The 24,033-nt window shown below is 40.3% G+C and overlaps 1 protein-coding gene across 23 annotated transcripts in view; it reads left to right on the top strand.

Moving 5' to 3' along the window:
• GAB1 (GRB2 associated binding protein 1) overlaps nucleotides 1-24,033 on the top strand; it is a 103,473-nt gene that overhangs the window by 50,260 nt on the left and 29,180 nt on the right. For 22 of the 23 annotated variants that reach the window (XM_065061965.1, XM_065061969.1, XM_065061970.1 and 19 more), the window contains exons 2-3: nucleotides 9,781-10,075; nucleotides 21,915-22,128. In XM_065061965.1, the coding sequence (XP_064918037.1) occupies nucleotides 9,781-10,075; nucleotides 21,915-22,128 (509 nt within the window). The remainder of the gene's footprint in view (nucleotides 1-9,780; nucleotides 10,076-21,914; nucleotides 22,129-24,033) is intronic. The other variant, XM_065061980.1, reaches the window with a different exon arrangement.

Here is a 24,033-nt window from a genome sequence, read left to right as displayed (position 1 = left end):
AGAGGAGCGTTTTGTAAGCTACTCAAAGTAATTGTACTGAAGAATTTTAAATAAGTATGCTGGTATGAAGTTAAATTTGCTATTGGCTTGTGATGTAGCTGGTTTTTAAATATCTTAACTCCTTTGTTCCTACCATTGAGTTATTTGAATCTGAAAGTATATTGTTTGCAGTATTGGAAAAACAATATTTCTGTTACAGTAGAAGCTCAGTTTAATTACCATAGTAAAAACAATGTGATATATCATAATGTCTTGCAAATAATTTTGACTGTGTGCTTCTTTATATTGAAATTAATTTTTTTCTGGAGTTCTTTAGGTCAGCTTTGTTCAGAAAAAAACTCCGCTGAGCTTAATTGCTAATTATTCTCAGTCTTTGAAAGTAAGAATGTATATGTTGGACACAATGCTGACTTTTACCATAGCTTTTACTGTTCTTAGCGAAGCTTCCTGCTGTGCCTGCACACTTGGTTCATGCATATTGCAGATCTGATGATTTGTAATGGAAAAGCTAATAATTTTTGTTCCAAAATGTAAGTGCTCCACATACCCTTCCTAATTCTTCCCCTTCCATGGACTAAGGAATTTCTTGCAATATCTCACAGCATTTAAAAAGGTCAGTGTTGGTTCTCACTGTAATACCTTGACAGCACAATCCATTTCCTTCAGCTTTCCCTTTGCAATGCCTGAGTGAAGTGGCTTGAGTAAGTGTTGGTCCTTTCATTGCTGTAATAGTGGCTGGCTCATTTACAAAACAGGCTCAGGCTCCTGCTTTAGTCTACAGATACTTGATTTGCAAAAATTTCGGCTAGTGCACAGCCTTGCTCTCCCAAAGAATGAGTAAGGATGGAGCGTCAACATGTCCCATTTCCTTTAGAGATTTCTATACGCGTGTTAATGGACGTGTGGGAGCTTCTTTCATTATGCATATAACTAGTAGGCTATTTAGTTTGCGGGTAATTTATAGAAATTATGGGGGTATCCTTGCACTGTCCTCCTTAATTCATTGTTAAATCCCCCTTAATTCATCATTCCCTATGGAAGTTGGAGAAATGGCTGCTTCTGTAGCTCAAATCCCCTTTCTTTTGTGGAGAGTACAAAACACGGTATTTAAGCCTATGAACGTTTTGCTGAAGAGTTGATACACAGAATGCTTGGCCTCTGTCATCTGTGGAAAACTCTGTTTTGTATGCAGCATGAGCATGCTCGAGTGACCCAAACATGAAGCCGTGAAGCATGTGTTGTGTGTTTGTTGAAACTGCAGTGTGCTTTAGAGGACCTGAAATAGCATCAGAAATTGCATGTTTTTACATAGTTCTGGTCTCTTGCTTTTTCCTTGTATATAAGCCTTTCACAGATGCTGAAGATAGATATCTATGCGGGCAAGGAAGGAAGAAAACTGAGTCTGTACAAAATATTACAAAAGCACTTGGCTTGTGATCTGGAAGAATGGGGATTTTTCATCCCTTATTACAAAATGGCTGTCCTGCTAGGAACTGAGAAATGAATAGACAAAAATATATGCTGAAATATTTCATCCCTGGCTATTAATGAGAAAGCAACTGTTGATATCGATGGAGTGTAGGCTTGACCTTTCAGCTTTAGATTAATTGTGTCATTCCAAATCCTCAGGTTTTTTATTTTTCTGTGCATTGCTCTGGTGTGACTTGTCACAGGGTACACAGCGCAGGACAGAGGAACTCAAGTCAAACACAGCACCGCTGGTGTCTTCTCTGGCTTTGTCTTCTTAAGGGGGTCTTGCCAGCACTGCAGGAATCCTTGTGCTAAGTAATGTTCGGACACTTAAAAGATAGAACCTACCCTGAGTGTTTTGCTTTCTTAGATTAAGACTTGCAGGGGGCGAAATGGCTTTATTTAAGAACTGATGAAAAGGCTAGAGCAACTCTAAAAAAATAAACCAACAAACAAACCTTTGTCTGATGAATACACAAAGCTATTACTTTTAAAATAGATCCATCTGATGCAAAGCTAGATTGTAGTTTGGGTGATGGTAAATACTATGACAGATGCTAATCTTTAGGAGGAGCCTGAAGGAAGGAGATGTCCTGCTCTTTCTTACTGATTTGGGGAGCCTTCAGAAGTTGAAGAAGGATTAAAGATGCCGGAGAGAAAGAAAAATGCACTAAACGTGATATTGGTGGTAGAGCAAAGCAATAGGGGGTGAATTGCAAGAAGGTGGAAGTCAAGTAAGTACATTGACTTTCCTAAGAAGAAAAAGCCTAAAAATAGGAGAAGAGGCTCAAAACTGCAATAAAGCAAGTCATTAAATGGAGAACTTTAAAATAGATGATGTGATTGGAATGAGAGAAGGGAGATTGTCCTGGCAGTATTAATTTGAACAGGAGGGATGTGGGAAAGGCCAGAGAAGGGGGGTGATCAGAATATGCTTATGATCAGAGGGGAAAAGGTCGCTTTTTGGAAACGTTCTGAGAAACAAAGCAGCAAACCAAAGACCGTGTAGATGTGTGGGTAAGGGACCTGCAAGAGATACACTTCTTATGGCATAAGGAAAAGTCTTAGGCCATGACAAGAGCTGTGTTTTGATTGCTGGTGTAGCAGTGAGAGGATATGTCAAAGCCAATATCTGTGGTGTTGCTGGCAAAACCAGAGTTAGGTCTTAGCCACACGGGGTGGGGATTGTGAAGCAGAACAACTAGAAGTGAAAAGGTAAGCTTGCAAGTCATTGGAAATGACAGAATATTTATAGGTATGAGAAGTGGGTACAATGATGTGAAAGATGGAGGGATGGTCTGGTCACTGGTCCTAGTTTGGAGATGGTGAAATGAGGGCTCTGGTCCTGGCTCTGCTGCAGATCTGCCTTATTGCTCTGTATATCTCTCTGAATCGGTTCTCCTTTGGTGAAGGAAGATGGTAATTCAATGGCGTGCAGGAGTATGGCAGAGAGAAATTTGTGTTTGCCATTGGAAAATGTCTGACATAGTGCAGAAAAGTAATGATTTATGGAAGTGACTGATGCTACCGATCATAACAAGGATCAGTTTAATGTGAATTGGATGACAACAGACCTGGCTGCACAATTACACTGGGAATAAGCATGAGACTTTGCGAGGGGAGAGAAGCAAGAACCCACATGTAAAATGGAAAGGACTATGAAAACACTCAGTTTTAGATTCACCAAATGTAGCAGCAGTTAGTGCTGCATTGTCCAAATTGTATCTTGCCTGATTTTTGATGCTTTAATTAGGGATATAACACTGGGAGACTAGCTCCCATGCTGGACCATCAAAGTTACAAAGCGGTGCTCACAGTTAATCTGTGTGGAAGGATTGTTCTGCTGTATTTTCAGTGTTTTCTTTTGTTTGTTTAACAAGCTAAAGTTAGAATCAGCAGCACAGGCTAGAAAACGGTGACAATAGTTTGAAAACAGGAAATTTTGGCCTTGTGTGTATTCGGAACAGATGATCAGGATGATGGCCAGGAGAGTGGAAACTTCCACTGAGACTGTTTTTTCCTTATTTTGCTCAGTGAGAAAAGATGGTGCTTCCTGGAAAACAAGTCTTAAGTATTTAAAGAAAGTTAAAATTTATCCAGTGTTTTCCTTGTATCACATTTGTTTATTTTGCAGCCATCTGTTTACACGTCTTGGTATTTAAAACTCCTAGAAGGAGAATGTTTGGACTACTGTCAGATCTTGGAAATGTAATTTCTGCTGTTAGAATTAAGATACTAAACATGCTTTTTTGTATTCGGTTGGGTTGTTCTGTCTTGTGTTAAAAAAAAAAAAAAAAACAGCACCAAAAGGCATTATTTTTGCAGAGGAGAATGGCAGTTGCCAGTAGGTATTATGAGAGTGATTTTTCAGAAGTAGCTAGTAATTGCATATCCTTCAGTTCTGGTGCTCATGAGGTGGCCTTCAAAAAAAAAATCAAAATATTTCCAAAAAATGTTTTCTAAAAAACACCTCTTAATTTATTTCGATGTAGAAATATGGAAGTGTTAATTTATTGGGAAAAATGTCAGCTGATATTTTGACATTTCACCGAGTTTGAGTTAATTCTGCAAGAGTGAAGAGTAGCAGGTGGAAAACGTAAAGTTCTCTACTTGAAGTACCATTACCGAATGTGACCTTGTAGCTGCCCCCTGGCAGTTCTCCCAAATCTGTGCTTTGTGGGTTGGAGCTCCTCAGTGGCAGCTGTCCCTGCTCTATGCCCACCGCAAACAGGGTTTATAAAGAAGCACACTGTGAAGGAACACTTAGTTTTATTTAATTTGAACTTCTAATAGGATACAGAGCACAGGTCTACTACATGAGTTGGTGGAACTGTCAGAGATGCTCTGGTGATGAATAGAACACCTGGGCACTAGAAATGCGGAGGCAAAAAGGAGCTTCTCTTTGTGATGCTTCTTCACGATGTTTGTCAAAGACATGTAGCAATTTCACTGTTGTTTAACCTTCATACTGGGGAAGAAAAGTAAGTGGAAAGGGATGGATGAAATGGGAGCAAAAAGCATGAAGAAAATGAAATCTTGTTCCCAGCAGACAAATGAAAAGACCTCAGCAGTAGGTTCAGGACCTAAAAAAATGTCCAGGAGAGCATTCTGAAGTAATTTGTCTTTTCCCCCTACTTCTCCCTGGTTCACGGTCTGCATCTCTTCTCCGTACTTTGTAAGTTCTCTTAGAGCAAGGAAATGTTTTGTTGTGTATTTGTAAAATATCATCTGTTCCTCTGGATCCTTTTCTGTTGACTTGGGTAAGTCACTTCTGTATTCCAAGGCTTAGTAGACTCCTCTAGGAAGGGAGGATGCCAAATACTGCCCTTTTAAAGTAATCTGTGGAGTCCAGAGATGAAAGCCTGAGCATAAATGTCTGCACACTTGAGTGGTGAGGAGGAAGGCCTGAAATTTGTAACTTTATTTCTGGGTCTGCTGGTTATATATGGGGGAAGGATGTATTGGTGGTATTACCGGAGTGGGATGTGGTACCCTCTTCGGCTTAGCCAGTGCTCAACAATTTTGCAGAGTGTTTTTTTGACTGGATGCTACCCAAGAGAAAAAAGGTGGTAATTGCGCTAGAAGAGGAAAAACAGCTTTAAATGAAGTGAGGATTATGTGTAACAATACTTAGCAAACCAAAGAAGGACATTTTACCAGTTTGTCAGTAAGTAGAATTATTTTACCACGTGATAGCAAATACTGTAACAAAATTGTTCAGAAAAAGTTGTCTCTGATTTAACATTTGTAAACTTTTATTTAAACATTTCATGTAATTATTTTGGTCCCTTGAGCAACAGCTTGAGGGGATGCAAATGGAAAGTTAAATCCCTTTTGAAACATACATGTAAGTTATCAACTCTTTCCTGCCCCTTCCTCCTTCCTTTCCCTCTCCATTTACACATACATCCCCTATTTCCTACGTCTTTGAACTATGACCAGTAGCTGAATGAGGTACATGGCAAATATATGTGATAGGGGAAAAAGAAAAAAAAAGAATCCATAAACGTAAAAATTAAAGGGGGTATAGCTAAAGTGTGGTTGACAAGTTCTTCAACAGATATACCTCTTGTAACATTATTTTGCAAATCCTCTTCACTGCATACAGGTTTAGCTACAGTCTTTCAAAAAATAAAACAAAACAACCAAGACCAAACACTTCTAAATAACGCTTTCTGCTAATTTCTTAGCTGATTTGCTCACTTTAAATCAGCAGTTTGCATATATGTGAGCGGAAGAAGGAATTGTTGCCATTTCTTGGTTTTGCTTTGTAACCTACTCAAAACGCTCTTTAAAAAGTACTGATTTCCACTGTTGCTTTGATCATTTGATGCTCTGTGGGTGAGCAGCTTGTCACATTTTAGACTACTTCAAAAACAAGCAAACAAGCTTGTTTCTATAGTTATGACGGTCTCATGATACGATGGTCTCATGATCCAAACGGGACAATGTTTGGCAGGAGCGGTGATGTCCTGTGTTAGACCAGCTGATACGCTTTGCAGCTCAAAGGAGAAAACAAGCTGGGGGACACACAAGGCCTTTCTTACTCTGAAACAAAAGCAGCAAAGCTCGTTAAGCCTTGTTTTGTAGTAGATTATTTTAGAAGTCTGCACAAGCTCTTGGTGAACTCGAGTCCCATGGCGTTTGCCATGCCACACTTTTAAGAGGAACTTCTGAATTAAGTATTTGATCTGCATGCAGTGTTTTGTAACTAGGTGTTAGTACATTTATAACGTATTTTTTTAAACTCTTTAAAAAAATCTTCCATTAAAAAACCCACCTTCTCTTTCTTTGCTAAAATAACTTTTTAGTATTAAACTATATTGGTATTGCGACAAAATGTTTAAATCCTATAACCTACTGGCTGGGGGTTTTTTTGACTTTTCAAACTTAGTGCAGTTGGCTCTTGGCACAGAAAACCAGTGTTTGATAAGGTATCGCTGATAACAACAGTAACGTGACAGATAATTAGTACCTATAATGTTCCTGTGCTTTAAACCAGTTGCCTTTTTTTTCGTGATTGTGATAGTTGTATGGTCTGTAACATGCTTTATGAAAGAAAATGCAAAATTTTCAAACAAGAATGTCCAAAGGGGTAAAAATAAAAAATAACTTTAAAAAATCATATTTGCATAAATATGGATTTGCACGTGTGCACGCTCTCTTTTAGAGATTTCTTTTTGTAAAGCAATTACTGAAGAAGCTCTTTTCTTTATACACATAGCGCAGTATTATGTACTTCAGTGGGGCAGTGTACAGCTTTCGTTACGATGACAAATACTGAAATGTTAAAAATAGATCAAGCTTTAAGAATCCCAGATATTTTCAAATAACAAAGAGTGATTTATGTGGGCTCATTTTGCACTTTGACAAAATATAGAGGCTCTTTTGTACTATGATTAGCAAGGGTGCTGATGTCAGTTCGCTTGTCTAGCTTTAAGCTTTATTCTGCTGGTAAATTGTGCTTTGTACTGTAATCCAGAGAACCTTTGTATCTGCCTTATTAGTGCGTAGTTTATGGAATTGCTTTTGTTTTTGAATATAATCTGTGCCAGTTTCAGTGAGTGTGACTCATTATATGACTGAAATAAACATTCACATATGCACTATGTGAAAACTCTTCAAAAATAGTAGCAGGTGCTGGTAGGCTAAATTCAATGTTTGCAGTACTTTATAGCTGCTATTTTGTAGCCCGGAGGGCTGAAAGAAAATTCTATTTAGCTCATTGATTTTTCCAGATTTGTAAGAGGCCTATTTACTGATTAATGCTCAACAGAGATTGTCAGCATTGCTAAGAGTTTTTCACTCCTTGACACAATCCTAGAAATAAACTTCCAGAAAAGGCGCGCTTGGGTTGGTACAGATTTTTTGGTTACATGAATCGTGAGCCGAAATGCATCTTGCTTCTCAATAGCTCTTTTCCTTCTAGTCTCTTTCCTCCTGACTTCAGCTTTGAAAATTTCATCTGAATGACTGAAGGCTGAGGTTGAAGATAAAACCGATTTCTGAAGCAACAGGGTCTTGGCAGTTTGGTCGGTAACTGTTATCTGTGATCGACCTTGTCTGGAGAGGGAACCTCTGGTACTGAAGTTTCCTGTTATCCCAGCATCAAATCTGTCACTTGATTTGGAAACAGGAAACAAAACAAACTTTGCTGGTGTTTTTGGGTCGCTGTTAAACAGTGCTTATCAGCTGCGCTACTAGCAGACAATCACATTTGAAATCTAAATTGATGGAGTTTCATTTGTTATGTCTTCAGTGTTTTACTGTTCACCCAGTTAAACTTATTGCTACTGTGGAAATGGTTGCTTGAGACCTTGGCTTGGTTCACACGTTTGAAGGGAGATGCTGTATTCACAACTACAATAACTATACTTGTTTTGTAAAGTATGAAAGTTATCTTAAGATCAAATAACTTTTAGAGGCTTGGTAGTTGGAAAATGGATCACAAGCCTTAATTAAGCTGTTTGGTGTTTTTCCCTTTCTGCTGTTTTCTGCATTATCTTTTCATAAGAGCTTCCTGAGCCTGATATCCAAGAAAGGCAGAGCCGCAGGACAATGAGGGTTTTGTGAGGCTCTGGAGCAAAGCTGACAGTGCTGGTTCGGAGCTGGAAGATGGGATGGCAGCACAGTTCTCGCTCTTTGTCCTTTGTGTCTTCCTCCGCTAGTTTGTTTGTAGGTAACAGCTCCAGAAAAAATGATACGGAAACTTTCTTGTGCCCCAGGAAACCGGGTCTGAATCTTTTCCTAATATGTAGTAAGAAGCTCTTGTTTTCAAAGCTGTGTCCCAGTGTGTAGAGGACATTGCATGTCTTGAGCTCTTCTTGGACCATGCTTGCTGATTTTGTTCCTGTTTGGTTAGCATGCAGCCAGAGCTGACCAAAAGAGCTCATCCGCCTGTTTGGTTTGGTGGTGGGTCTTTTTTATTATTATTTTTCCCTGTTGTTTTTTGACTTCTAAAGGACTCGCTTGCAACCTTGTTTGAATATTCTACAGAAGTTTTAAATAGGACACCTTGGGGCGTGATGTGGGTCTGGGGTGGCACAGGTGGTGGCGTCTGCATTGATTTGTCTTCATCTCCGAGTTTGCTAGAAAGTGTAAAGAAAACTCAAATGAACAAACGAGGGATGGCTCTCCACTGCATCCAGGCTTTCTAACTGTGAACACAAGGCACCTCATCTCATGGGTCATGGCAGAACGTCTGATTTCTTCTACCATGCCGACTATACTGGCATTTGTGCCTAGAAGAAAGCCTATAGCATAGGATGCTGTATTGCTGCGAGAGCTGAGGAACCAAAACGCAGCCAAGTGGGGCAGTAAGGTTGCTGTTGGTAACACCAGGGCAGCTGTATGCAAGCCTCTTGGTTTGAGTTAGCATCTTGGGAGGGCATTACGCCAGATGGTGGAGGCCCATAGGAGTGAAAGGCCATGGCGGGGGTTAGTTGGAAGATGGGGCATTTTGATTGTGCTTTTCTCCCCGACCAGCTTTCTGTCTGCAGCGGCGGGAAGGTTGGTATAACAAACACGGCGTCCAGCTGGGAAATCTGTTTCTTCTGTGGATGTGCTTTTCACAGAGACTGTTTGCATGCAGTAAAACTAAAACATTTGGTCATTCTACTCATCTCTAACGTTCTCCAAAATAATAGTGCAGTTCTTCTTCTGTAAGGAGTGCTATTTTAGGAATATTACAAGGTTCTGAGTGCAGAGTTCCCCTAACATCAGGGTGAGCATATGGTATGAACAATGTCTGTCCTTTAAATGCAGGCTGCTATCAATGAGTATCAGTGCAAAAGTCAGAGTTAAAGTGCATGAGCCCAAAGCAGCAGATATTGGAAACAAGACACTATATTAGTTATATTTTATTAGCTTATTTTAGTTTATATACATAGTTCATTAGTTATATTTTATTATGCCTATGTCAGCTTCCTCCAGAAGTTTGTTTTGTGTGTGCGTGCTTTTATTCCCCCTCTCCTGGTCCCCTCCACTCCTTTTCTTCTTTGCTGGATTTGTCCATTCTCATTTTGTAAACAGTGACTTAATTATATGTCCCTTCTTAAAAGCAAAGCTCAAATACAGAAGTAATAAACTTTAAAATACAGATTCGCTAATCCTCTAGTCTGCTGCTGTAACAACACATAAATAGATTGTGTCAAATATAGGTAACTGGTGTGTAATCTCTTCGGATTACAATTGAACTACTTCTTATTACTAAGTTTAACCAAGGTTGAAACCTTACACAAAAGGTAACAGCCTTAAAGTATTTTTTCCTACTTCTAATTTTTCTCCTTTTTTTCTCTCTCCAATTTTCAGGCGTGGAAGAGGAGATGGTTTGTGCTTCGCAGCGGCCGTTTGACGGGGGATCCAGATGTATTGGAATACTACAAAAATGACCATGCCAAGAAACCAATCCGTATTATTGACTTAAATTTGTGTCAACAAGTGGATGCTGGATTAACGTTCAACAAAAAAGAGTTTGAAAACAGCTATATTTTTGATATCAACACTATAGACAGAGTTTTCTATTTGGTAGCAGACAGCGAGGAGGAGATGAATAAGTGGGTTCGATGTATCTGTGATATCTGTGGGTTCAACCCTACAGATGAGGGTAAGTTCTGTTGTATTTTCTGAGAAAGTGCAATACCTACACGCAAAGAATGTTTCAAAGATGAGATGGCTATCTTTAGCTGGCATTATGTTTTAGAACTTGTATGCGTTGGTTGTGAAACTTCTTGCTACTCTAAAAAAAATAAGCAGAACAGAGGGAGATACTAAGAATTTATTACAAATTAAGTGGGCTATAGAACTTAGATGATGCTCTTATGTTTGACATGATGTTAGGTCTTGAGAGTATTGGGAAAAATCTTTTAAGTAAAATCATGCAAAACAGAAGTTCATCATAACCATCAAAGGAATCCTATTTGGTGTAGAAACGTATGGTTATGCAAGCAGGAATCAGTGCAAAATGTCAGGTTTCTAGAATTACCATTTCTCCGCCTGCTTTGCAACTTGAGAAAAAAAAATCAACCCCCCACTGGCCAGAACAAACAAAAAATAACTCATAGTCCTCCACTATCCAGCTCTAATCCTACCAAAGTAGGAGTTGTATGAAAGCAGCTTGTAGGAAGCAGGGTGGTGTGTTTAATTCGGACAAATACCTTGTGGGCATTGCTTTTCCTGAATCCATCCTTGTTTATTTACTTATTATTCCTGCATTCCTTGTGGAGATCAGTGGGTTGCATGACTGGCTGTAGCTCTGTGCACAGTCGCAAGAAAAGATTAAATAGGAGCAATAAGAGGGTTATAAATCATGCCTGACTGAAGGGGCTAGAATTAAATCCCTGGGTATTTTTTATGATTGTGGATTTAGAGAGGTGGGGAAAAAAAGGCTTGCTTTGGTTACTCCAGCCAAATTTTCAAAAATGACTGAAAAATATTGTTGCTGCCAGCAAAGGGGCACTTTTCTTTCTCCTTATTCCAGTTTTGAATTAAAATTCTGTCACGACAAACTTGTCTACGAGTTACCACCCTAATAGCAAATTCAGTGAAGAGTGCTTGTTTTGACAGTTCCAGCATGTTTTTGTGACATCTGGAACACAACCGAGACCACCCACAGCACGTTCTCAAGAGCGATTGCCGTGTGATTCAGCAGTGATTCAGTGTCTGCCAGGCACCCCGTACATACGGCAGAGGGGGAGGCAGGTGGGCAGGAGATGTTCAGAAATCAGGGGTTCTGGGGACAAACTAGGAATCTGGGGAGTGAGGAGGAAACACGTTTACCTGGCAGCTCTTGTGTCTGCGAGAGCGCAAAGGAGTGCATGTTCATTGCATGGAATGGAGAAGTAGCGTCACCCCAAAGCCATGAGGACTTTCCTTGCTGAGAGCTGCTCATCCCTATTTTTTCTCTTGGTGTTGCATCTTCTGTTGAGCTGAGGATGAAACGTGCTATGAATGCAGTGACAACTATCAGTGCCCTCACGGGCTGTTCAGGCCAAAACTGGTTTTTGCTTCGGTCAGTTGTATCAGTAACTTATTGCCATTGTGTTCTCATTGCGTCTTCTGTCTTTGGCGTTTTAGCTTTGACTGAATTACCCTAGCGCTTTTACATAGCTGAGAGCTGACCGTACTGCCTGTTTTATGGGTTTAGTAGTGTCCTGCAATGTGTTGATGAAGAATTAAAAAAGGAAAATCAGTTGCTGAGTGTCTGTGTATCGCCAAGTTCTTGTTTTAATGAGGTAAATCTTCATAATAATGGAAAACCGAGTCATAAACGTACTTTATGAAGTCAGTGTTAGCCTGCAGTTTATTTTGAGAATTTAAAGAATAGGTGAAATGTACTGCAAACAACACTGTTACTGTAATATGGAACTGAACAGAAAGAGACTGTACGGAGAATAACAGAATGTCTCTTGCCAGACTATTACCAGTCTAGTTATGTGAAGGCTGGCTGTCATTGGCACCCTTTACTTGACTAATGACTGGGGGTACCACTTGCCTATGGCTCCTTCTGCTCTTCATTTGGAAGCCCAGTCCAATTGCCTCCTTGGATTTACAAAGAGAAAAATGATGAGGTGGTGGTGGTTAGTACTATTAGAAAATGAATATGGAGTTCTTGGTTTTGGACTGGGAGGAATGAGGGACAAAGAGTTCGTCATAACTGTGAAGAGACAGAAAAAATAAAGGTCCCTTCAGACCAGCTCTGAGCGACTGCTTCTGTACTCTCTGAAGACTCAGAAATCCCTGTGATGATAAGTTTGTGTTTTCTTTTACTTAAAAATGAGTATTGGCAGTAATTTCCAATTATCTAATGCTTCATTGTGACCTTCCAATTAGAAACTGTTTTATGCACATGAAATCCATTAATTCTGGACATCTGTAGTGTTATATTTGTATTTGGACAGAGCAGGTAAATTCATGTTCCTTAATTATTTTTACAAGCCGTTGAGTCTTCTGCTTTCTGATTGCGTCATAGTATAGTGTTATCTGTAATGATTGCATCACAATTATATTATATGGCTTTATATAGGGACTTTCTTTTAAGGTGGGGCTTACACTGATTTAGGACTCAACTTAGAAGCATGAAGGAAATAATTTTTTAAAATAAGCTAAATAATCCTTCTACCCCTGTAAAGAAATTTATTGGTACATTGTATGCTTTCATAAGCTAATGTTTTGTGTTTTCAAATGGAAGCTGTAAAATGTTTGTTTCTGTAGCATCTTTCTAAAAGGCATGTGCAAAGGTAGGGAAGCTGCACATGAGCATGGGTTTTAGGTTGGCCACTGAGTTTCATACTGCACTTTTAATGTTTGTATTTTCTTTGTAATAAGGTCATAATATAATAGGTCATTTAGAGGTTAAAATGTAACTATAAGCAAAAATGTATTGCCAGTGTTTTGTGTGCTTTGAACTCCAGTGAGGCTTTCTAGGATGCTGAGGCTAAATGGACATGGGAGATGACTGTTCTGTGCCTGCGGCTGTGGAGACCTCAGCTGTAATACTGTGGCCTGAGCTTCCAGAAGGATGAGGATAAATGTTTAAAGAACAGTAAAAACGGAGAAAATGGATTTTTTAAAAAGAAATCAATGAGGAAAAAGGTTGAGAGATTTGTCTTTCCCAGAAAGAAAATATTGAGGGAAGAGCTGACTTCCAATATATAAAAAGCTGTGATAAGCAGGACATGGATCAGTTGTTATCAGAAGAGATAAGTAGTTTGTTAATTTTTTCTGTGAGGGATGTAACTATTAAGGAAAAGCCTTCTAAGGATATTTAAGCATAGGCTGTGAAAGCCCTTCCCTCGAATTCAGTAGACACCTGTGATGAATGTTTTATACGTGCTCCAGCTACACGTTGCTGTAATTTAATGAATTGCATGCTTGGCAGGGCAGGGGAAGGAGGAAATAATCTTACTATATGCAAACATTTAACTTGCATGTATTCATTTGAATAAAAATAGCAATAACAAAGTAAACCAGAAGAAATAACCAAGTAAAGCAGAAGAAAAAGAAAAGGGAAGAACAAGACTCTGAAATCTACAGTTACATTTACAAAAATAATTAATGTGGTAGTTTCTGTCATCGTAAGGACCGTGCTTTGCGAGAGCTATAGCTTGCTTTACACATAACTCTTTCAAAGTTTGCAGTATTTCTGTTCAGGCAGATGCTATTTGGTATGTGGCTCTCATGCCCTCTGCATTTTGAACAGTGAAGTTACTTTCAAATAACTTTTTAAACAGTATTCTGATCATGCGTGCACTGCAGGTTGGTGATAGCTTGGGTGCGGTATCAGTGACTGGCAGGGTGAATGTAACTCCACCTTCTGATCCTGATTCCTTGTGTGTTCCCTCATGCTGGATGGTCAGGCATCGCTGCTGCTGTGCTGCAGAGAGGATCTCCGTGTCAGATCAGGATACATCTGTGCTACCTGTAACACGGGGTGGAACAGAAAACAGGCTTTGCCACTCAGAACTTACTACCTGTAGTAAGAGGCGTCAACATAGGAGTGGAGGCATGGGAAGGAGTGAAGGCAAATAAGGCGGTTTTGACTATTGTGATGGTTAAGCGGTCTTAGAGCTTCAGCTGTCGGACTGTTGTTGGACTCTGGGTTTATTGAGAATAAATCTTCAAGAGGTCTTTGATAGAGGAACAGTGGGCATCGGAGGTAGAATCATACAGTGTCCTGAGTTGGAAGGGACTCACAAGAATCATCAAGTCCAACTCATGTCCCTGCATAGGACAACCCCAGAATTCATGCCATCACTGTGTGTTTAGGGTGGCCTTCCTGCATGAAGGGTCTGCCTGTAAGAAAGCAAAAATGTTGTCCTTTGACAGCTTTCAACAAGTGGATAATAAAGCCTAGTGCACTTGGCAAATCAAAATCACCATCTCGATAACCTGTGTGAATATTAGGGACTTTGATCATGAAAAGGCTGCAAAGTGAGGAGAAGTAGCCTGGGCTTTTGGATGAAGGAAGGGAGGTTCTGGAGGAACGTAGAGAGAAGTGCAATGACAGAGTAACAAGCTTAAAGTCTTTACAACAAAGTTCTCAGTGGGTATGAGTGAGGCAAGAATGGGACAGTAAAATGGGAATTTGTTACCCTTATTTAGATATACAGTGAAAACAGTCTATTTCAGCGGGTGTCAAACTCATTTTCACAGGGGCCACATCAGCCTCACAATTGCCTTTAAAGGGCTGAATGTAATTTTAGGACTGTAGGAGTTTAGACACATTTAGGTCTAGGGGGTTGGCTTGTTTTAATGCATGTGATAATAGGAAGGACTGCACAGTAGAGATGACGTACTTAATTACAAACTGAGATTTTTTGGTATCTCTTTTTGTGGAGGCTTTTTGGGTTGCTTGCTTTGAGGAAGCAAAGGTGGAGAATAATGGCCACTGAGATGTATGTACATATGTGTTGATTGTGTGTGTTTTTTTCATTTTTGCTTGGTTTTGTTTTTTCTCCTTTGAGGGTGGTATCCCCAGGAGGAAGGAGTCAGAATTACAACATTTCATCCGGCAAAATTGCAGAGCAATAATAAATTTAGGAGAAACAGGACCAGGGAAGGACCCAAGGCTAGGCATGGTAGGTTTGGTAGAGGTGGTAGTTGGTGCCTAAAAACAGAGTAAAGGGAAGCAAAGCTGAGATAATTGTTTCTTGTTATGTGAAGGAGAAATAGAAGACAGCAGACACTAAGATACCTTTGACCTCTGATGGTGTGGTTAAATGCTGGGTGGCTACAAGAGATGATGAGTAGAGCGGAAAATCTTCAACAGTTTGTCTTCCCTTACAAATATGTGAGGAAAACGGGCATATGTTAAAAATATGTAATTTACTATTGGGAGTGCGGTCAGAATCTTAATTTTTTGTTTGGGGTTTTTATCTTAAGCCACCAGCTGCATGTGACAAAAATTCATATGGAAGGTGATTCTACTCTTTCCTTGAGGAAAAGATTGAATCTAATATACATCAGTGATTAGCTTTATATTCCCTCGGGCTCCTGCTGGACACCTTTTGTGGCCTTACCATCGCCTGGAGAGTTGCCAGGAGAAAGGGGTTGCAAGAGGGCGGGTTGGAAAGCTGTTCTGCAGATTGCTGGTGATCAAGCAGTGAGATGCTGTGGGGCACGATGTGGAGCATTAAAGCCAGAGGTGCCAGTGGTTCTAGAGAGTGTGCTGTGCCGCAGCCCTGGCTGGGTATGCTCTCCCTGGGGCTATAGCAGCTGGCTGTGCTGAGGAAAGCCCTGGGCTTCGCTAAAATAGTGAAGAAAAAACCCCAAACTTTATTAACGTGGTGCGTTGCACTGTTTCTCTTCACAAGCAGCTGCAGAATTAGTCTCTAACAGGGTTCCTTGATTTTTATTTTTTATTTCCTGTGTTCACCCAGCCTGCAAACCATCTGAAGATGCAGAGAACAGGCTACATATGTTTCCTCCCCCCGCCCCCCGCTTTGAGTGAATAGACATCAAAAGAAATTTGCAGGTGGAGTGGGGGAAGAGATTCTGAGTGGAAATGCTTTTGGTATTTTTGAATTTTAAATGGGTAACCAAAAGCTCATCTTAGAATTATATATGAACTGCAGATAGAAAGTACTAAATTTTAGCTGCGATTTCTGAAAGCTGGGAACTTCAGCATGTGACGTGAACTTAGAACAGTCAGTCATGTTTCTGGTTCAGATGCAGGAGGCAAGGTTGTTCTGAGCATAATAGACAGTGAGCAACTACTGAATGCTTCATTAGTGTTCGTTAACAGCCTATCATGTTTACCCTCAGAAAAAGAGAGAAGAGGGACTTTGGGGTTTTAGTTTAATATAATCTCAAACTTACAAAATGCACGGGGACTTGTTATTAAAGTGTTTCAAAGGATTTTCTCTGGGTATAGCTGAAACGTTCAGATTTGAGTCTCACTTCATGGACTTCATATTGATTGTAAGCTCATCATTTATGCGGAAAACCTCTTAGCAAAGATTGTTGTGCTGCCAAACCCGGACTAACGTGTCGGTGCATCTTCTGGGCTGGATCTGGCTCGTGTCTCTGGAGTTAAGTGTTCGAACAGAGCCGGTGCTCGTCTGTCTGCACCCGTCAGCGTACGCACGTTTGCGCTGTGTGCGTGCACAGGTACACGTGTGTCCCTTTGGGTTCCAGGCTCTTTCATTTGAGGCCGTGTAAAACCTGACACTAGAGGAAACTCCAGTGGTGTCTTTCAGGATATATCTCATAACATTAAGCAGCATAGACAATGACTCAATTAAAAATGCAAAAAAAAAAAAAAAGCCCTTTTAAGGATTAAAGTGAAGGTTTTTTTTTTTTATTATGGCTTCCACTGTTGCATCTGTAAATTTTTGTTCAATATTTTGTTTGCTATTGGTTGTTTTAATGATAACATCTGCATCATAGTAAATGGATTGAATGAAACATCTCGGAAAAATAGTAGAATCATGTGATTGCTTATCTGTTGCTGATTCACTGTTACTATAGGAAAATCCCCTTTCTATTTTAGTCTTTCTACCTATTATCTGCAAATAATGCATTTCCTGACTTTGACTGCAATTTTGACATTGAAAGAAGTGCTTGCTGTAATGCAGTTTCTGCATTTTGTTCACTTTGAGAACATGTCAAGTATTTACGTAATTAGGATATTAAGAGTCTGTATATCATAACGTGGAAAGCAACGTAATTTTTGCTCTCATTAAAAAAACACAAAAAAACCCCAACAAAAACAACAACAAAAAAGAAAACCCCAACAAAACAAACCCCAAAACAAAAAATCAACAAACCAACAAAGTGCAACAGCAAAAAGTCTCTTCAGAACACAACCAACCCTAAATGCAAACTCCCACACTCAAATCTTCTAGATTGTTTGTAAAGCACAAATAGGAACATGTGGAATAAGGAAGCTTTATATAGTTAAGACGGAAGACAGGGAAGCCTTTTATTATTCTTGTTCCAAAAAAAGTTTTCTTTGCCTCAATTTTGTGATTGTGTTATTAGCAATGCAAATACAAAAATGGTTATGAGGAAAAAAGTGTGAATTTTAACAAAGGTGATGCCTGTAACTACTCTTAAGCTAAGAAAAGATAAAACTCTTGTGCTGTTTTGAGAAAGCTGCTTGTTCTGGCTGTACTGAGTGCAGGAATTACAAACACAAAATGGGATTCTTGTTATGCTCATTTGCATGTTAAATATTCTGGATGTTTTTCCAACTCCCGGTTATTTCAAAGCAGTCTGAGTGTCTGAGCTCTGGGAACAAACGGAGCGCCTTGGAACGCTCTTTGGTGTGCAGATGACCGCTACCCTGCGAATCTGCTCGTCCGAAACAGAGCGAGCTGATGATTGCCCTCTTTGAAATCACAGTAGGCTGCTGGGATAAAGCCTTTCCTTCCTATCAGGGTAAAGAAAATGTTTGAGAGGGTACAGATAGGCAAACAGCATTTATTTGCTTAGTGATGAAAGTCGTTAGCGTTTCTGTTTTCTTCATAGTCAATTTTGATGTAACTTGGATGTGTAAAACAGGTAAGAAGTAGCCCAGCAGTGAAGTGCTTTAGACTGAGTTCAGCAGCTCTTTAAATCAGGCATTAGCCTACACTATTTAATATGTACAAAATGCCTGTACGAGGATGAATTTCAGATCAGAAGGTTAGTATTTTAATAGTTTAGTGCTCTATCCACTCAAATATTTATATAAGTCAACCAAAAAACCCCACAACACACCTGTAGGAAGACTTGGGGATTTTTTCAAATGAAATCTGTGTCAAAATAAATGAGGCAGATTGTCACAAGGAGAGTATCCTTAATGATTCATTAACATTAACAGGCTCCAAATACTTGCTCAGAAAAGAGATCATGAACCTTCTGGGCAGTGTCACCTTTAATAGTAACAATCAAAAGGCAAATGGCTAGAATAGGAACAGAATTAATTACTGTTGTGCCTTTGTAAATCAGTAAGTCTTTCCCAGGTGGGTTTTCTTGTGTGCATTTTATGCAATGGCTGTTTTCCCTTCTCAGGAAGGCATTAGTGGAGCTAGGAAAGGTGAGGGTGAAGGGAGACCAGATCTGCAATTAAATGGCTTAGATAATAAGAAAAAGTAAGCAGTGCCAACTTGGTAAAGCTGTGATAAAGTTGTGTAAAGTTGAGAATGGGGGCTATGAATGGGAGACGATTGTTCACTGTTTCTCTGAAGGATGTCAAGTCAACCTACCAGGCAGCAGGTTTAAAATGAAGTTTGTTTTGTTTTTGTTTTTCCTGCCACACACTGCCACAGGATGCAGTAGAGGTGAGAAATAGAAATGTTCTCAAAAGGGGTAGGATAAATTCTGAGAGAAGTCTGCCAGAGGCTGGTAAGCACAGACTGTGGTTGCAGCTGGAGCTGTACAGCCCCCAAAGCTGGGCACAGGACGGCAGGCTGGTCTGGCTTGCTTCTGCTCAGGCCACCATCAGAGGTGGCGTGTTGGCCTTCAGAGACTAGAGCTGAGCTGGTATATTTAGCCTAATGGCCTTCACTGCCTTGCTGCCTTTCAACAACTACAAGTTATAGCCAGCCTTTATCTTCTTTTTTCTTAGGGATCTTGGGGTGCTGATTGACAGCCGGCTGAACACAAGCCAGCAGTGTGCCCAGGTGGCCAGAAAGGCCAACAGCATCCTGCCTTGTATCAGAAATAGTGTGGCCAGCAGGACTAGAGAAGTGATTGTGCCACCACACTCGGCACTGGTGAGGCCCCACCTTGAATCCTGTGTTCAGTTTTGGGCTCCTCATCATAAGAAGGACATTGAAATACCAGAGAGAGTGCAGAGGAGGTGACAAAGCTGGTGAGGGGCCTGGAGCACAAGTCTGATGAGGAGCGTTTGAGGGAGCTGGGGCTGTTTAGCCTGGAGAAAAGGAGGCTGAGGGGAGACCTTATTGTCTACAGCTATGTGAAAGGAGGTTGTAGCATGGAGGGTGTTGGTCTCTTCTCCCAAGTAGCAAGTGACAGGACAAGAGGAAATGGCCTCAAGTTGTGCCAGGGGAGGTTTACATTGGATATTAGGAAAAAAAATTCTTCATGGAAAGGGTTGTCAGGCATTGGAACAGGCTGCCCAGGGAAGCGGTGGAGTCACCATCCCTGGAGGTGTTTAAAAGGCGTTTAGACGAGTTTCTTAGGGACATGGTTTAATGCTAGAGTTAGGTTATGGTTGGACTTGATGATCTTGAGGGTCTCTTCCAGCCAAAATGACTCTATGATTCTTTTTCTCACACACGTGCTTTTCCCCCCACACTCCTGCTCACAAAAGTAACTCCTTCCTTTTCCGAACTTAGTGGATATATTGGTCTTCTTTCAAGCTGCTTGATTTTATTTTCCCCTGGAAAGTTACCCTTGCATCTTGTTATTCTTCTTCCTGGGAACGCTGGTGCATGGTTTGCTTAAACGCACCAGCCTCACGTAGGCGCACATCTGACTACGTACCTGCTGAGCTCTCCTGACTACCTGCGGTCTGATTGACACACCCGTCTCCCCTGGGAGCTGCGGGGACGTCTTGCTTGATTTCTTTTCTTCCCCTCGTGTGAACTTGGCACCAAGCACATCTGATGACGTGAAGGTCGTGTGTAGTCAAGGACAAGGAACAGGGGCGGGGACTGCGGTACACCGAAGCCCTTAAGGATCTTGTCTGTAAGCATGGCCAAAAAAATGATAGTGTATCTGGCAGGAAACCTTTGTTCTCCACTTTTACTTGTGCACAAACTTACTTGCATTCCTCTGCTCTGGTGGGGACAAGACAAAGAGCTACTTGTCCTTTCTCCCACTAGCTTTTTTGAAAGAGCAAGAGATACGTGCCTGGTAGGTCCGTTCAAACACCTCTCTGTTCCTGCTATCAAACCCTGGCATTAGAGGAATTAAATCAGTAGGTCCCTTAAATGTGCTCCTTCAAGCTCTTGAAATTCTCTTAAATTGCTCATATTTTAATATTTTAGCATGCGGTAAAGAAAGCATTTTACTTTTGTGCATGTGTGATCACTGGGTGCAGTCTGGTTTTGTCTTTGTTCTGCTAACTAGTTGAATGGATGGGTCAGGCACAACCTTTTATGAAACCCTTTTTTTAGATGATCCTACCTTTTCAGGTAGGTTGAGTTGAGGAATTTTCATACATCTAGACTTCTTCCACCCACATGGGTGTGGTGGATTTAATTTCTGAGCTGGTGTGCCATGGGACTTCAAAGCAAGTGCTGCTGGTCCGATTTCCACGTTTAAATCACTTGTGCCTGGCGCACACGGAGCTGGGAGCGGGAGGGCTGCCTTCTGGTTTGCTCATCTGGTTCTTCCCAGGATACTGCTGGGAAGCAGAAGCTGGATGAAATTACTTTGTAGTGTATAGCTGGCCTCTAAACCTAATAGGAGCAGCCTGCTCTGGATAATAATAATGTTCATTTAAACAATGCTAATAATCAGCGTCCATTCTTGGGATGTGCAAATAATCGGAATGTGCAATGAGTTGAAAGTACAAGGGAGCCTTGATAATTGAGGAACAATTTGCTTAATTATGTTATTCTTAGTATCATTAAAACATTGCAAAAGTGAAATGATTTTTTAATGTTTCACAGCGTCAATATTTTTCCAGTCTCACAGATAATTTAGTAGTCAGGATGCATGTATTTAGAGGAAAAAAAGAGGTTACTCTAGAATATAGGTGAACAGGAAGTGGATAAGAATAATAAAGATAAGTTTGGGGTTTTTGTTTTGTTTTTTTGTTTTTTTAAACCCCACAACTAAACAAACACAGCCCCCCCAAAACAAAACCAAAATAAAACAAACCACCAAAACCGAAGAACAACAAACCATAACTACCTTGTTTATTTCACTAAAATAGAAAGCTGGGGTATGTCATGAGGGGGGCTTAATGGAGCAGGGTACCTGTCACACCTCTGTGTTGTTATAGTTGTAAGTGATATTCTGTTGCAAAAACTGTGGTTTTCCTCTTGCTTTTTGGGTATTGAGAGAGGCCAGTTCTTGACTGGTGACTAATCTCAAATGCTCAAGTGACCTTGGTCAAAAACAAATAAATACATGCAAGTGCTGACTCAGGTTACCATATTCAAGTAATAACCTTATGGGCCTTTGTCTCCTCTAGATTAAAACAACAGATTTGTGTTCTTAGCTGTCTTACTGCAGCTGTCAGCATCTTTGTTCTTTCTGTGACCAGAGAACTGGTTAAATAAGTAATTAAATAAGACATAACCTCTGTTTCCAAGGCATATTTAAGAAATTGATTACTGTCCAAGAAAATATAAAGAGATTATAAAGATTTATATATAAATTGAAAGACTCCAAAGAAAATGTTAATGTTCAGATATTCTGATGTCCACTGATTTTACAGTTGTGAATTAATAAACCTGACTTTTCTCATCCTGTGTTAATGATTTTTTTTTGGTAGCTTATTAAGGCTATTTCTTCATTGCTGTGCTTTTTCTCTATGTTTGCAGATGCTGTGAAGCCACCAGTCAGTTCTTTACAACCATCTGCCGAGTTACCCTTGCCCATCAACACTTCACCACCTTCCATGCAAGCAGAGTCTTCCCTACCTCCTCCTTATCAGCTTATTAACATCCCCCCACTGGAGTCTTCCTCTGGTCAAGAAGATCCTCAAGACTACCTATTGCTAATAAACTGTCAGAGTAAAAAACCTGAACCTACGAGGTAAGGGATGTTTTTTTTCTTAGTAACACTTGTATTACAGGCCAAGAATGTTTGTGCTAAAAGCACTTTTTTTCAATTGCTGAGTCATTGAACGTTTGGATGCACATAGTATGCAGGGGGCAAGCTGCTTGTAAATTTTGCTTCTTTTCTTTCTATGCTTGAACTTCTTCTAGCAATAGTAAGTTGTTTGATCAGTGCTAGACCCGCATTGCGTTCTTCAAAAGCAAGGACAGGAATTGCCAATACGAAGTATCAGATAAATGTGGTGATCCAAGCATTTCGTCAGAGCCTGGAGTGGTGCATGGCACAGAGCAGGGAGGTGAGGTGCCCTTTCTCTAGCCACAATCTGGTGTGTTTAGTCCAGTCTAAGACTGGAAAAAGCTGGAGAAATTTAACCTTTCTCTATTCCGGTATTTGATGCCCTAGTTTTACCAGTTAAAGTTTCCATGCAAGAGATTCCGTAAAATGTGCTTATGTTCGTTATCGCCTGCCAGGTTATCACACCATTGAATATAGCAATCCTCAAATGGTAGTAGTTGGCTATTAGCAGCATGGTTCAGACTCTCAGGTGAGAGTAAAAGGTAATTATTTTATGATAACTAAGAACATTTAACTTAAACCACTTAATTTCTGTATCCTGAACTTTAGATTTTTTTCCCAAACAAGAGGTATCTAAAACCAAGCTCAAATTAGCCATATTTCTTACCGAATAAGTTGTATACCTACAGTTCTTCAGAGAAGTGTACAGCAGGAAATTTTAAGGAATGAATTTGAAAACAACTACTGAATTAAGCGCTAATTTATTTTTCCAACTTGAATCCATGTACAGAAACTCTGCATAGGAGGATATGACATTTATGGTAACTACCTGAGAAATATCACAGAGATCTTTCTGAATGGATCGTGGTGGCCAGGCCACCCCTTGCGCAGGCTGCCCGAGGACTTGATCAAGTCTCTGTCCTCCAAGACTTAAAAAAAAAAAAGAAGAAATCAAACCAGAAAACATAAATGAACTTGACCAGACAAGCTCCTGAGGAGCTTCACCTGACTTTGAAGTTAGCATTGCTTAGGGGTATTGGAAGAGCTGGACCAGATAATCTCTGGAGGTCGCTTCCAACCTTGAGTATTCTGTGGGAGAACCTTATAAATCTCTCTGGCAAGCCTCTTTTCTGCACTAATTTAAATAAAATTTGCTGGAGCATTTCCAGAAAAAATAAATAAAATGACACATTCTTTTTGTGATTGCAGACAAATACATGGAAGGCTGAGGAAAGCTTCCTTTGAAAGTGTTTTCATGAGTGTTTCACATACTCCCTTAGGGCCATACCTTTTAGTGGTGGTGCCTTCTTCATCAACACCTTCATGCCCTGCCAGTTTTACCTGTGCCGTGTTCTCTCTGCTCCCTTGGCATTTTTATCTTGCTCTGTTGTGCCTGAGGAGTTTCCTGCTCCCTGTACTGATGATTACATGGTAGAAAAGTATCCACGCTTTACAATCTTTCTTAAAAAATAAACAGAATTCCCTCAGCGTCTGCTTTCTCAATGTTAAAGGTTTCACTGCTTAGTGATGTTTAGAAGCTGATGGTGCTTGAGAGGTATATCACTGTTCCTGCCAAAAACTATCCAAAACTTTGGTATCTCTTCCAGAACTGCTTGGCAGAGAAATCTTGATTTTTCATTTAAGTGCCCTTTTGCTCCAGCGAGGGATAGGCATGGTGTGGATTTCTGACTCAATGCGAAGTGTGGTTTTTAGGAATGACCAAGATCAGGATGTGTAATTGACTTTCTGACCCGACTTCTGCAGTTGTGCGATGTGTAGGTTAAGTAGAGGGAGTAAAGTCTGAGGAGACCATAAAAGGTTGCACAAGATGGCACAAGGTGTAGACTCTGTGAATGGCCTGCGGAA

Source organism: Columba livia, chromosome 4, assembly GCF_036013475.1.
Source record: "Columba livia isolate bColLiv1 breed racing homer chromosome 4, bColLiv1.pat.W.v2, whole genome shotgun sequence".
NCBI classification, from domain to species: domain Eukaryota; kingdom Metazoa; phylum Chordata; class Aves; order Columbiformes; family Columbidae; genus Columba; species Columba livia.
The sequence above is the reverse complement of the archived record's forward strand: the minus strand, read 5'-3'. Positions and strand labels throughout refer to the sequence as shown.